General features: G+C 36.3%; 1 protein-coding gene across 4 annotated transcripts in view; it reads right to left on the reverse strand.

Annotated features, from left to right (window-relative positions):
• TFEC (transcription factor EC) overlaps window positions 1-13529 on the reverse strand; it is a 96146-nt gene that overhangs the window by 4123 nt on the left and 78494 nt on the right. For all 4 annotated transcript variants that reach the window (XM_010831201.1, XM_010831199.1, XM_010831202.1 and 1 more), the window contains one exon: window positions 4546-4621. In XM_010831201.1, coding sequence (XP_010829503.1) covers window positions 4546-4621 — 76 coding nt within the window. The remainder of the gene's footprint in view (window positions 1-4545; window positions 4622-13529) is intronic.

The raw sequence follows: 13529 nt of genomic DNA on the forward strand, positions 1-13529 counted from the left end.
CTTTCTGCCATAAGGGTGGTGTCATCTGCATATCTGAGGTGATTGATATTTCTCCCGGCAATCTTGATTCCAGCTTGTGCTTCTTCCAGTCCAGCGTTTCTCATGATGTACTCTGCATATAAGTTAAATAAGCAGGCTGACAGTGTACAGCCTTGACATACTCCTTTTCCTATTTGGAACCAGTCTGTTGTTAAGGAGATATATTAATTATATCTCCCAAGATAATTTCAAGCAGTTAGGCCTTAAAAACATTATATATGACAGTATACTGTAAACATTAACACATACAAAGACTTGCCTAAGGAGTGAATAATCATAGTGGCTTATCATTTTCTACAAAATAATTTATTTTGAAGAACTTAAATCTTTGGGGAAGTTAAAACCTTGAATGTCTGTAGGGCTAAGGCAGGTATTAGAAATATGTAAGTTAGAGTAGGAATGATGCCAGGCAAAACTATGCAAATGTATGATCTGTTGTCATTTTAGGAGTACACATCCACTTAAAAGTATTACAAAAATCATGAGAGGTCTGATTCTTCTTCCTTTGATCAGTATTTTATAACTTCTGATTTAGAAAGTCTTATTAGGTTTCATTTACTAGTTCAACTGCCATTCTTACACAAAAGCAGAAGAAAGTTTTGACTGTAGAAGATAAAAAAATCAGTTTAGTAGAAAAAAAAAAAACCTTTAGGTTTATATCTAAAAAAGTAGAAAAAGTCATAAAAAAAGTAGACAAACTAGTTTAAAAAAAAGTAGAAAAAATAATAATTTGATAGCACAATGCATGCTCTGCTAGCATGTTTATATTTATAAATATGATTTTTATAAATATGATTAATAAAAAGCACATATGAAGTAGATACTATCACACATCTGTAGAAATGTTTCACCTTCTTATTTGTTAGTTCTGTTTGGTTTGATTTTTCACTAATGGTTAAGATATTATCATTCCCTGGTAGTGTGTTTTTCATTTCATTTTCTCAACATATTTATCTCAACTATAACTGTTTACTATTTGTTTTCCTTCTGACCATACTATTTTGATCCAGCAAAGACGAAAGAAGTAAAAATTTCTGAAAGTTTTTGATACACAAAAATGGCAACTTCATAGAAATCAAAACGCCTTCAGGTATTAGCTTTCATTTCCTAAAACAAGTGAAAGTGAAAGTCACTCAGTCATGTCCAACTCTTTGTGACTCCATGGACTACAGAGTCCATGGAATTCTCCAGGCCAGAATACTGGAGTGGGTAGCCTTTCCCTTCTCCAGGAGATCTTCCCAACCCAGGGATCGAACCGAGGTCTCCCCCATTGCAGGCAGATTCTTTACCAGCTGAGCCACAAGGGAAGCCCTTCCTAGACCAAATCCTAAGTTTATTACAGTCATGAGCTGGAAAGGCATTCAGAGCCTTTTTAGAACTGCTGGCTAGTTAGAAGAGGGAAACAGGGCCCAAAACGGCAGTCCGAAATAGTGGTCAAAAACAGTTACGGGAGAACATACTGACACTCCTTTCCCTGATTCAACACTGAGGTCATGCTTCACTTGCATAATGTCCTCTTCTTACCCTCTTCCCTGACTGGTATCTGGTTCATGCCTCATTGGCATGAAGCACAACCAATCAAGCCCCCAGAACTACCAAAGAGGAAGTAACAAAAGATATAAAGAGGGAAACTAAGCAGGTCTAGACCACTCCTACAGGGGTTGGTCCACTCTCACGTCTGGAGAGTGTACAAGACAAGAACTGAAGAAGAACTGATCCAATAGAACCAAAGCTTCAGAGTTCTTTCTGCTTGCCCAAACGCATGTGTTTAGAAGTTGGGATCTAGGTCTCCTGTCTCTATTTAGCACTGTTTTTGCAAATTTGTGGTTTTCCCACTCTTTCAAATGCATCTGCCGTAAGAAATGTGTTTTCTATTGTGACCTAGTGCATACATTGTACATAAAACTGCAACAAAGTTTTCATGAGGTATTACTATCCTCCTAATATGTATAATATATAATACTTTTATATTTCCAGTGTCTACATATGATACGATAGAATTAAAACAATTACTAATTCTCCTTTCTGAAATATACAAAGACGAGAAAACCACTTAAGAAAGCTTACAATGAAGCTTCCCCAACTATGGTCCCTTTCACATGTGATTATGGATAAACTGATTTTCCTTATTCTAGATCAGTCCACAGCCTGCTTTTGTCAATAAAGTTTCATCAGATGCAGTCATCCTCTTTCATATACATATTGTCTATGTCTGAAGGCAATGGCAACCCACTCCAGTACTCTTGCCTGGAAAATTCCATGGATGGAGGAGCCTGGTAGGCTGCAGTCCATGCGGTCGCGAAAAGCCGGACACGAATGAGCGACTTCACTTTCACTTTTCGCTTTCATGCATTGGGGAAGGAAATGGCAACCCACTCCAGTGTTCTTCCCTGGAGAATCCTAGGGACGGCAGAGCCTGGTGGGCTGCCGTCTATGGGGTCGCATAGAGTCGGACATGACTGAAGCTACTTAGCAGCAGCAGCAGCTTTCATGCTACAATGGCAGAGTTGAGTAATTGTCAGACTTTATGCTCACAAAGCTTGAAATAATTACTATCTGACCCTTTAAAGAAAAAATTTGCCATCCTTTGGTCTTAACAATGAAAATTTTGCCATCCCTTTTTCTTGACAATGAATTAGAACCGCCATTTTATAGCCATAGCTACTCTATAAAAGTATAGAGTAATAATTACCCCTCACATAAGCTTTATCATTTTTGAGGTTATGCATATTATTTTATTTTATTTTTATAAAACTCCATCCATAAGTGGTGCTTTATAGCCATGGTGATATCAAAAGATGTTCAGTCAGGGTTCATAGTCTTAATCTTACAGTCTTATCGTTTGTTTTCTTCATATAACCTGGCCCTGGCACTGTGAGTTAGTTCTATCAGTTACAAGAGAAGCTCTCTTAACTGACTTTTATCTGATCACTTTCAGGATTAATTAATGTTCTCCATTCCCTTTGTGATGCTCACTGACTGTTGTCAGACAAAGTAGATAATAGAGGCCACTAGGCTACCTTCTGAGACACCCAGGTACTTCTGTTATCCTTCTGGTGACAGTGCTTACTGACAGGGTGTTAAATGAATGCCCGTTGTACTTGTTATTGTGATAGTATAACTAAATGATATATGTTAACTAATGAAATATGAATACAAAATAAGAAAAAAGCATTTATAAAAACAGCTCTTGTTTTTTAGGAAAAATATATTAAAAGCCTCAGAAAAAATAAAGTAAAATGTCAGTAAGATAGTTTGCTAAAAATATGCTGTTACAAATTAGGATGCATCATTTAAAAAATCCATCTACACTTAGGTGTTGGCACTTAGGTTTTTGTTTTATCTACAAGAAATTAAAATAGACTATACATTTTTGTGCAGTTTATGTAAGTCAGAAAATTGAAACATATATTCGAACAACAAAGTCTTGACCTTATATCAAATGTTTGGCAAATAAATGTGCATTTATGTTTTAAGTGTTAAATTTTTATCTAGAAAATGGGTGTTCTGTTCTGCTAATAGAAAGAGTTGCATGCTGAGAGACTTCAAAAGATTTGAAAAGTTAGTGGTGGATCCTAGCCAAGATTAAGCTCTTCAGACTCCCCATCCAGTGTTCTTTCTGCCATTCTACTCAAGAAGCCTTCATTATCTACTATGCCCATAAGAATAAATATATGGCATTTCCTCCATTATAAATGATTGAATCATCTGAGTGAATAGCACATTTGCATTTAGGGAAAGAGGACTTTCACTTTTCACAAAAACCACTGTATCAAACCTCATCATTTCTGAATAACGGATAATGCCAGTGTTTGGAGAGTCCAATTCTGTCCGAACAAAACATTTTTTTTTTCAAGTCCTTATTAATGCTACAATGTTTTCATGGTTTTAGAGAAACATGGTAAATTGACATTTTGATTAATCAACTATTTCTTGAAATTTACAACCTCAAACATCTAGTTCAACTGACTTTGTAACTATATGGCATCAAAACCTAGCTGAAAATTTAATTACAACAACAAATTATTGACTAATATCAATAAGCATGTTTTTACAATTCTTATTTTTTGCTTGTATATTTTTTGCTTGAATTTTGGAACCTCTGAGAATTCAACATTCCAATCTTCATGTACATATAAATCTTAAATTGGAAGAATTGCTATAACTATAAATTGAGGATTCTAGTTGATATCATGAGAGTATGTTACTATCACTACATTTGAAAATATTGGTGCCATACAGAAAGATTTGTTATGTAGTAGGAAGAAATAATTTACTTATTTCCTAAAGCTCAATAGGATAAGTGTTAGTAACAATTTTGATGTCTGATGTTTAATAATTATCAGCCTTGAGTAGATATTTTAAAATGACACCAGTAGTAGCCTTGTCTTTACCATAAGCTGCTTACTTTACTCAGCATTGGTTCACCCCTCCACCTCTTCCCTCCCACCTGTTTTGTGTAGTATTGAAACCATAACATAATTAAGAAATGATTATTGAACTCACGGATCATTAGACTTTGGAATAAGAGTGCCAAGCTCCTTGATTCGGTAGTTAATATTATATCTTCTTCTTCTTTCAACTATTAAAAAAGAAATATTGATTATTCTCATTAAAGCACAATTAACTTTTGGTCAACTGTAAACCTCCTTAATAACCTTTGAAAAACAATGAGCAAAAAATTTCCATTTAGTTACAAGTGTACTTCTCAACAATAACATAAAAATTCAAATACATTTTATTCTAAAAGTAAAAAATAACAATATTAGAATTGTGATTCTATTATTCACAATGATTTTAAATCATTTTGAAACATTTTCTCTCAAAAATAACATTTTTATCATTCTTTGAAATGCTATATTTACTCATACTGATATACATACATACATACATATATATATATATATATCAGGGTGGGTGTGTATATATATATGTGTGTGTATATATATATATTTACACACATACATATATGTGTGTACATATACACTTTTTCTTCTCATATACTCCACTGAAAAGCTAACACAAAGCTTGGCTCATGGTAGGTATGTGTGCCCAAATAGACTATGACCTCTTTGAGGGCAGGGACCATTTCTTACTTCATTCTGTATACCCAGAGGGCTTGGCATGCAAGAGATGTTAAATAAATGTATGTTTATTAGACCATAAATATATTTTTATAATTTAACAACTTTCAATAATACACAGAACAGTGATTCTTAAGCTTTGACATGCATCAGATACATCTGGAAGGACTGTCAAATAAATAAAAATAAATTTGTACTCTGCACCTAGAAATTCTGATTTTATTAGGACTAAGTTGGGACCCAAGAATCTGCACTTCAAACAAATTCCCAGGTGTTGCTGATGCTGCTTGTTGAGGGCCCACACTTTGAGAATGACTGATAAAGGTTTTTATTCAGAAATTATTATTCAGAAATAATTCAGAAATTATTATTTCTGTTTATATTCCCATGCATCCATTGCCTATGACAATGGATATGCATCTAATTAATATTCAATAAACATCAAATATACAAAAAAGCAGAGCTTCCTATATTGACCCTTACCTAAAACCAGTCTTACAGAGCACAGAATAGTTGTATAATCTACTCTATACTTGCAGGATCAGGAACCACGACTTACATATAATCCTTTTTCAGTAGGTAACATTTTTAAAGCTTTTTAGGGAAATGAATGAAGTAAAAAGTCATGAAGAAGAAAAAACTGTATGTTGAAACATTAAACAATACATGTTTGAAAAATACAAACTGCTACTGGAAACAAAGAAAGTCCTAAAAAATATCAATTGTCTTGGTGAATCTACTCTATGAAGCAGTTTACCATGAATGAACTTGACCTTCTGGAATAATACATTGGGATTCCTCTGAAATTAGGATATAATTGATTCTTGGGAGAGATTATTTTCCTTCTTTGCCAGTTTTGTTTTCTCTGGGCAAGTAATTGAAAAAACTGACACCATATAAAAAACTGAAAAGAAAATAAACAAAGGCAAAGCTGATAGAAATACATTTATATTTTATACTGAGAATTTATTAATAATTCTATGTTCACACATACTCTCATATTATAAAACAGACTCAAATATAAGATGAAGATCAGCTATGAAGGATGTTCACATTTCTATCTCAAAATAAGAGACTCGTGTAGTCCTATAATGTTTTTTCAAAGTCTATTATTTAAATGTACCTTATGTAAAATATCAGAAATTCCTAGTCTAACCTTATGAGATTGCGCTCATAAAATTTTAATGCTTAATTATAATGAGAAGTTTGTTTTCCCACTGTTTTCATATCCAGTACTAGTTATTTGTAAAGGAGTCAAGCTTTAAGAAATTAATTACTAAATCACTTCATGTTATATGTGATTTCACTTTTTACAAAGTTTTTGATATGTTCATTCATTCCTGTCCTTAGAAACAGGCAACAGGTGCCTCTTTCCCAGACTCCATACTTGAGGACCCCCTTTGCCTTCTCTTACCACATCCATCCTCACTGAGCAAGGCAGCCACAAGGCAAAGGGATCTCCCTTCTAACTACACTCCAGGTAATTTACACCAGGAATATTCTCCCAAATGCCCTGATCCTGTGCCGGCTGTGTCTGAGGTTCATCCTCCTGAAGGAAGATCATGACACCAAGGTGCTCTCCCCAGGCCCAAGATGCAGACAAGGGTCAACTGTTTGCAGATATGTATGGAACTTGAATATACAAGATGAGGGGTTCACACTCCTGTTTGAGGTCATGTGCACCATAGAATGTAATAGGGTATAGAAAGAGAAGTGAAAGGGGCCATTGAGTCAGGGCTGACATTGCCCCACCATGACTTCCCACTCAAAATTCCATCAAGTGGAGATCCATTAGTGGCCCAATCTGTTAGTGGCACAGTACTTTTACAAAATTCTGAGGATCTGAGAACTCATATTTCAAACCTGGCCTTCCTATCTTTAGGAAGGATAGAACATAATTTAGTATTTCTAGCTTGAGTTATAGCTTTTAAGTATTTAGACATCTGTTAAGTGGCCATGATCCTCTCAAATGTTAGAGGATATTTAGATTCATACTTAAAATGTGATATTAGTTTTTGGTAACATTGATAGCTTCAAAAAGTAAGATCACCAAGTAATCCAGATTATTAGTAGAAAATACTTTTATACTTGTATAATGTGCATGTGTGCACTCAGTCACTCTGTGTCTGACTCTTTGCAACCCTATAGACTGCAGTCTACCAGACTCCTCTGCCCATGATATTTTCCAGGCAAGAATACTGGAGTGGGGTGCCATCTCCTCTTCCAGGGGAAATTCCCAACCCAGGGATTGAACCCATGTCTTCTGTGCCTCCTGTAATGAGGGTGGATTCTTTACCACTGAGCCATCTATAATGATCATACCAAGCACCTATCATACTTAACATTAAACGACCTGTTATTTAAAGTGCAAACATAGGGGAGAGAAGAAAGGAGAAAGGAAGGTAATAGCGGCCTTAAAACTAAGAGAGAAGGCTTTAGTTCCTTGATGTGTAACTTCTTTCTGTTAATAATTAGTCCTGTCTTTCAGGTTCTTATCTCACAAAATGCACCAATGCTAGTCTGCTCTACCACTATGTGATCAAAAGCAAATCATTTCCCTTTCCACAACTACTCTAAGGACTGTTATAACCAGGGGTTAGCCTTCTCCTCCTTCATATAGTCAGCCTACCCTCTGAATAAGACGGGTGCTTTATGAAAAGATAGATGCAGGTTTCACAGGTACAGTTCAGTTCAGTTCAGTGGCTCAGTCATGTCCAACTGTTTGCGACCCCATGGACTGCAGCATGCCAGGCATCCCTGTCCATCGCCAAATCCCTGAGTTTACTCAAACTCATGTCCACTGAGTCTGTGATGCCATCCAACCATCTCATTCTGTCGTCCCCTTCTTCTCCTGCCTTCAATCTTTCCCAGTATCAAGGTCTTTTCTAATGAGTCAGTTCTTCACATCAGGTGGCCAAAGTATTGGAGTTTCAACTTCAGCACCAGTCCTGGACTGGCTGGATCTCCTTGCAATCCAAAAGACTCTCAAGAGTTCAAAAGCATCAATTCTTTGGCGCTCAGCTTTCTTTATAGTCCAACTCTCACATCCATGCATGACTACTGGAAAACCATAGCTTTGACTAGACGAACCTTTGTTGGTAAAGTAATGTCTCTGCTTTTTAATATGCTGTCTAGGTTGGTCAAAACTTTTACTACAAGCAGTAAGCATCTTTTAATTTCATGGCTGCAGTCACCATCTGCAGTGATTTTGGAGCCCCCCAAACTAAAGTCTGCCACTATTTCCATTGTTTCCTCATCTATTTGCCATGAAGTGATGGGACCAGATGCCATGAACTTAGTTTTCTGAATGTTGAGCTTTAAGCCAACTTTTTCACTCTTCTCTTTCACTTTCTTCAAGAGGCTCTTTAGTTCTTCTTCGCTTTCGGCTCTAAGGGTCGTGTCATCTGCATATCTGAGGTTATTGATATGTCTCCCGGAAATCTTGATTCCAGTTTATGCTTCATTTAGCCCAGAGTTTCTCATATTGTACTCTACATATAAGTTAAATAAGCTGGGTGACAATATACAGCCTTGATGTACTCTTTTCCCTATTTGGAACCAGTCTGTTTAATGTCCAGTTCTAACTGTTGCTTCCTGACCTGCATACAGATGTCTCAGGAGACAGGTCAGGTGGTCTGGTATTCCCATCTCTTTAAGAATTTTCCACAGTTTGTTGTGGTCCACACAGTCAAAGGCTTCGGCATAGTCAATAAAGCAGAAGTAGATGTTTTCTGGAACTCTCTTGCTTTTTCGATGATCCAACGGATATTGGCAATTTGATCTCTGGTTCCTCTGCCTTTTCTAAATCCAGCTTGAACATCTGGAAGTTCATGGTTCACGTACTGTTGAAGCCTGGCTCAGAGAATTTTGAGCATTACTTTGCTAGCGTGTGAGATGAGTGCTATTGTGTGATAGTTTGAGAATTCTTTGGCATTGCCTTTCTTTGGGATTGAAATGAAAACTGATCTTTTCCAGTGCTGTGAGTTTTCCAAATTTGCTGGTACATCTAGCATCAGTTTAAGCTAACCACATGTAAGGAAATTCCTGGTTTTAGAGCTTTAAAGATTTTATTTATTTTCATTGCATTCTTTTCTCATTTTTTATTTGGTTCTCAGAACAAAAATGCTTCATACTCAACTAGTCAAGCTGACTTAAAATAGTTAAGCACTATCTTAAGAGACATGAAAAAGCACTTTAAAGCTCACCTTGCCCCTAAACAACTTCCCTTGAATGCATTTACTCACCTCATGTAATCATTATTGAAGGCAAATTGACCCCCAGGAAGGCATCAGAGCGCCTCCCCCCAAACTTTTTTTGCAACAGTCATAGAATTCAGCAGTACAACATAAGCAGTATTTTAAAATAACTTATCATTAGGAAAGGAAGAGTAGATTGACACAGAAAGATAAGAACCTGGTGTTACATTTCTAGCTATTTAAATAGTGTACATTTTCTTTTTTTTAATTAATTTATTTATTTTAATCGGAGGCTAATTACTTTAAAATATTGTAGTGGTTTTTGCCGTACATTGACATGAATCAGCCATGGGTGTACATGTGTTCCTCATCCTGAACTCCCCTCCCACCTCCCTCCCCATCCCATCCCTCAGGGTCATCCCAGTGCACCAGCCCTGAGCACCCTGTCTCACGCATTGAACCTGGACTGGCGATCTATTTCACATATAGTAATATACATGTTTCATTGTTATTCTCTCAAATCATCCCACCCCTTGCCTTCTCCCACAGAGTACAAAAGTCTGTTCTTTACATCTGTGTCTCTTTTGCTGTCTCACATATAGGGTCATCGTTACCATCTTTATAAATTCCATATATGTGCATTAATAAACTGTATTGGTGGTTTTTTCTGACTTACTTCACTCTGTATAATAGGCTCCAGTTTCATCCACCTAATTAGAATTGATTCAAATGCAATAGCTGAGTAATATTCCATTGTCTATATGTACCACTGCTTTCTTATCCATTACTCTGCCAATGGGCCTCTAAGTTGCTTCCATGTACTAGCTATTGTAAATAGTGCTGCAATGAATATTGGGTACACGTGTCTCTTTCAATTCTGGTTTCCTCGGTGTATATGCCCTGCAGTGGGATTGCTGGGTCGTATGGCAGTTCTATTTCCAGTTTTTTAAGGAATCTCCACACTGTTCTCCATAGTGGCTGTACTAGTTTGCATTCCCACCTACGGTGTAAAAATGTTTCCTTTATCTGCACCGTCTTCAGCATTTATTGTTTGTATATTTTTTGATAGCAGCCATTCTGACTGACATGAGATGGTACCTCACTGTGGTTTTGATTTGCACTTCTCTGATAATGAGTGATGTTGAGCATCTTTTCATGTGTTTGTTAGCCATCTGTATGTCTTCTTTGGAGAAATGTCTGTTTAGTTCTTTGGCTCATTTTTTTTGATTGTGTCATTTATTTTTCTGGAATTGAGCTGCATGAGCTGCTTGTATATTTTTGAGATTAATTCTTTATCAGTTGCTTCATTTGCTATTACTTTCTCCCATTCTGAAGGGTGCCTTTTTTCATCTTGCTTTTCACCTTGTGCAAAAGCTTTTAAGTTTAATTAGGTCTCAATTGTTTATTTTTGCTTTTATTTCCATTACTCTGGGAGGTGGGTCATAGAGGATCCTGCTGTGATTTATGTCAGAGAGTGTTTTGCCTATGTTTTCCTCTAGGATTTTTATAGTTTCTGGTGTTACATTTAGATCTTTAATCCATTTTGAGTTTATTTTTGTGTATGGTGTTAGAAAGTGTTCTAGTTTCATTCTTTTACAAGTGGTTGACCAGTTTACCCAGCACCACTTGTTAAGGAGATTATCTTTTCTCCACTGTATTTTCTTGACTACTTTGTCAAAAATAAGGTGTCCAAAGGTGTGTGGATTTATCTCTGGGCTTTCTATTTTGTTCCATTGCTCTGTATTTCTGTCTTTGTGCCAGTACCATACTGTCTTGATGACTGTAGCTTTGTAGGATAGCCTGAAGTCAAGAAGGTTGATTCCTCCAGTTCCATTCTTCTTTCTCAAGATTGCTTTGGCTATTCGAGGTTTTTTGTATTTCCATACAAATTGTGAAATTATTTGTTCTGATTCTCTGAAAAATACTGTTGGTAGCTTGATAGGAATTGCATTGGATCTATAGATTGCTTTGGGTAATATACTCATTTTCACTATACTGATTCTTCTGATCCATGAACATGGTATATTTATCCATCTATTTGATTTCTTTCATCAGTGTTTTATAATTTTCTATATATAGGTCTTTTGTTTCTTTACTGCTACTGCTATTGCTAAGTCACTTCAGTCGTGTCGGACTCTGTGTGACCCCATAGACCACAACCCACCACGCTCCCGTCCCTGGGATTCTCCAGGTAAGAACACTGGAGTGGGTTGCTATTTCCTTCTCCAATGCATGAAAGTGAAAAGTGAAAGTGAAGTCACTCAGTTGTATCTGACTCTTAGCGACCCCATGGACTGCAGCCCACCAGGCTCCTCCGTCCATGGGATTTTCCAGGCAAGAGTACTGGAGTAGGGTGCCATTGCCTAGGTAGATTTATTCCTAAGTATTTTATTATTTTCACTGCAATGGTGAATGGAATTGTTTCCTTAATTTCCTTTTCTGTTTTCTGATTGTTGGTATATAGGAATGCAAGGGATTTCTGTGTGTTAATTTTATATCCTGCAGCTTTACTATATTCATTGATTAGCTCTAGTAATTTTCTGGTGGTGTCTTTAGGGTTTTCTATGTAGAGGATCATGTCATCTGCAAACAGTGAGAGTTTTACTTCTTTTTTTCCAGTCTGGATTAATTTTATTTCTTTTTCTTCTCTGATTTCTGTGGCTAAAACTTCCAAAACTATGTTGAATAGTAGAGGTGAGAGTGGGCACCCTTGTCTTGTTCCTGATTTTAGGGGAAATGCTTTCAATTTTTCACCATTGAGAATAACGTTTGCTATGGTTTATCATATATGGCTTTATTATGTTGAGGTATGTTCCTTCTATGCCTACTTTCTGGAGGGTTTTTATCATAAATGGATGTTGAATTTTGTCAAAGGCTTTCTTTGCATCTATTGAGATAATCATATGGTTTGTATTTTTTAATTTATTAATGTGGTGTATCACATTGATTGATTTGTGAATATTGAAGAATCCTTGCATCCCTGGGATAAAACCCACTTGGTCATGATGTATGATCTTTTTAATATGTTGTTGGATTCTGTTTGCTAGGATTTTGTTAAGGATTTTTGGATCTATATTCATCAGTGATATTGGCCTGTAGTTTTCTTTCTTTGTGGCATCTTTGTCTGGTTTTGGTATTAGGGTGATGGTAGTGTCATAGAATGAGTTTGGAAGTTTATCTTCCTCTGCAATTTTCTGGAAGAGTTTGAGTAGGATAGATGTTAGCTCTTCTCTAAATTTTTGGTAGAATTCAGCTGTGAAGCCATCTGGTCCTGGGCTTCTGTTTGTTGGAAGAATTTTCACTACATTTTCAATTTCCATGCTTGTGATGGGTCTGTTAAGATCTTCTATTTCTTTCTGGTGCAGTTTTGGAAGGTTATATTTTTCTAAGAATTTGTACATTTCTTCCAGGTTGTCCATTTTATTAGCATATAGTTACTGGTAGTAGTCTCTTATGATCCTTTGTATTTCTGTGTTGTCTGTTGTGATTTCTCCATTTTCATTTCTAATTTTGTTAATTTGATTCTTCTCCTTTTTTTGTTTTCTTGATAAGTCTGGCTAATGGTTTGTCTATTTTATTTATCTTCTCGAAGAATCAGCTTTTAGTTTTGTTGATTTTTGCTATAGTCTCCTTTGTTTCTTTTTCACTTATTTCTGCCCTAATTTTTATGATTTTTTTCTTTCTATTAACCCTGGGGTTCTTCATTTCTTTTTCTAGTTGCTTTAGGTGTAAAGTTAGGTTATTTGATTTTTCTCTCGTTTCTTGACATAAGTTTGTATTGCTATGAACCTTTCCCTTAGCACTGATTTTACTGAATCTCCTAGGTTTTGGGTTGTTGTGTTTTCATTTTCTTTCATTTCTATGCCTATTTTGATTTCTTTTTTGATTTCTTCTGTGATTTGTCAGTTCAGAAGCGTGTTGTTTAGCCTCCATATGTTTGTGTTTTTAATAGTTTTTTCCCCATTAGTTCAGTTCAGTTCAGTCGCTCAGTGGTGTCCAACTCTGCGACCCCGTAAATTGCAGCATGCCAGGCCTCCCTGTCCATCACCAACTCCCGGAGTTCACTCAGACTCACGTCCATCGAGTCAGTGATGCCATCCAGCCATCTCATCCTCTGTCATCCCCTTCTCTTCCTGCTCCCAATCCCTCCCAGCATCAGAGTCTTTTCCAATGAGTCAACTCTTCGCATGAGGTGGCCAAAGTACTAGAG

Source organism: Bison bison, unplaced genomic scaffold (assembly GCF_000754665.1).
Source record: "Bison bison bison isolate TAMUID 2011002044 unplaced genomic scaffold, Bison_UMD1.0 scf7180017864525, whole genome shotgun sequence".
Lineage (NCBI taxonomy): Eukaryota > Metazoa > Chordata > Mammalia > Artiodactyla > Bovidae > Bison > Bison bison.